Source organism: Eimeria mitis, genomic scaffold (genome assembly GCF_000499745.2).
Source record: "Eimeria mitis Houghton genomic scaffold, Emh_scaff721, whole genome shotgun sequence".
NCBI classification, from domain to species: Eukaryota; Apicomplexa; class Conoidasida; order Eucoccidiorida; family Eimeriidae; genus Eimeria; species Eimeria mitis.
Window position 1 is genome coordinate 12,160 of NW_013575262.1, and position 366 is coordinate 12,525.

Here is a 366-nt window from a genome sequence, read left to right on the forward strand (position 1 = left end):
TCCTGCAGCAGCAGCTCCTGCAGCACCAGCAGCAGCAGGAAAGGAAGAAACATGCAGCAGCAGCAGCAGCAGGGGCTAATAAGGTACAGGGGCCCCCGCTGCAGCAGGGGCCCAATGTGTTGCTGCAGCAGCAGCAGCAGCAGAAGCAGCAGCAACAGCTGCAGAAGCAGCTGCAGCAGCTGCAGCAAAGCCTGCAGCAGCAACGTCAGCAGCAGCAGCAAGACAAGCGGCACCCGCAGGAGCAACTGCAGCTGCAGCAGCTGCAGCAGCTGCAGCAACTGCAGCAGCTGCAGCAGCTGCAGCAGCAGCAGCATCTGCAGCAAATGCAGCAGCAGCACCTGCAGCTGCAGCAGCTGCAGCAGCAGA

The 366-nt window shown here is 62.0% G+C and overlaps 1 protein-coding gene across 1 annotated transcript in view; it reads left to right on the forward strand.

Moving 5' to 3' along the window:
- The window catches only part of EMH_0020690 (uncharacterized protein), a gene marked incomplete at both ends in the record, with an annotated part of 4,935 nt that overhangs the window by 3,720 nt on the left and 849 nt on the right, over nt 1-366 (forward strand). Inside the window, one exon of the mRNA XM_013501619.1 lies at nt 9-364. Coding sequence (XP_013357073.1) covers nt 9-364 — 356 coding nt within the window. The remainder of the gene's footprint in view (nt 1-8; nt 365-366) is intronic.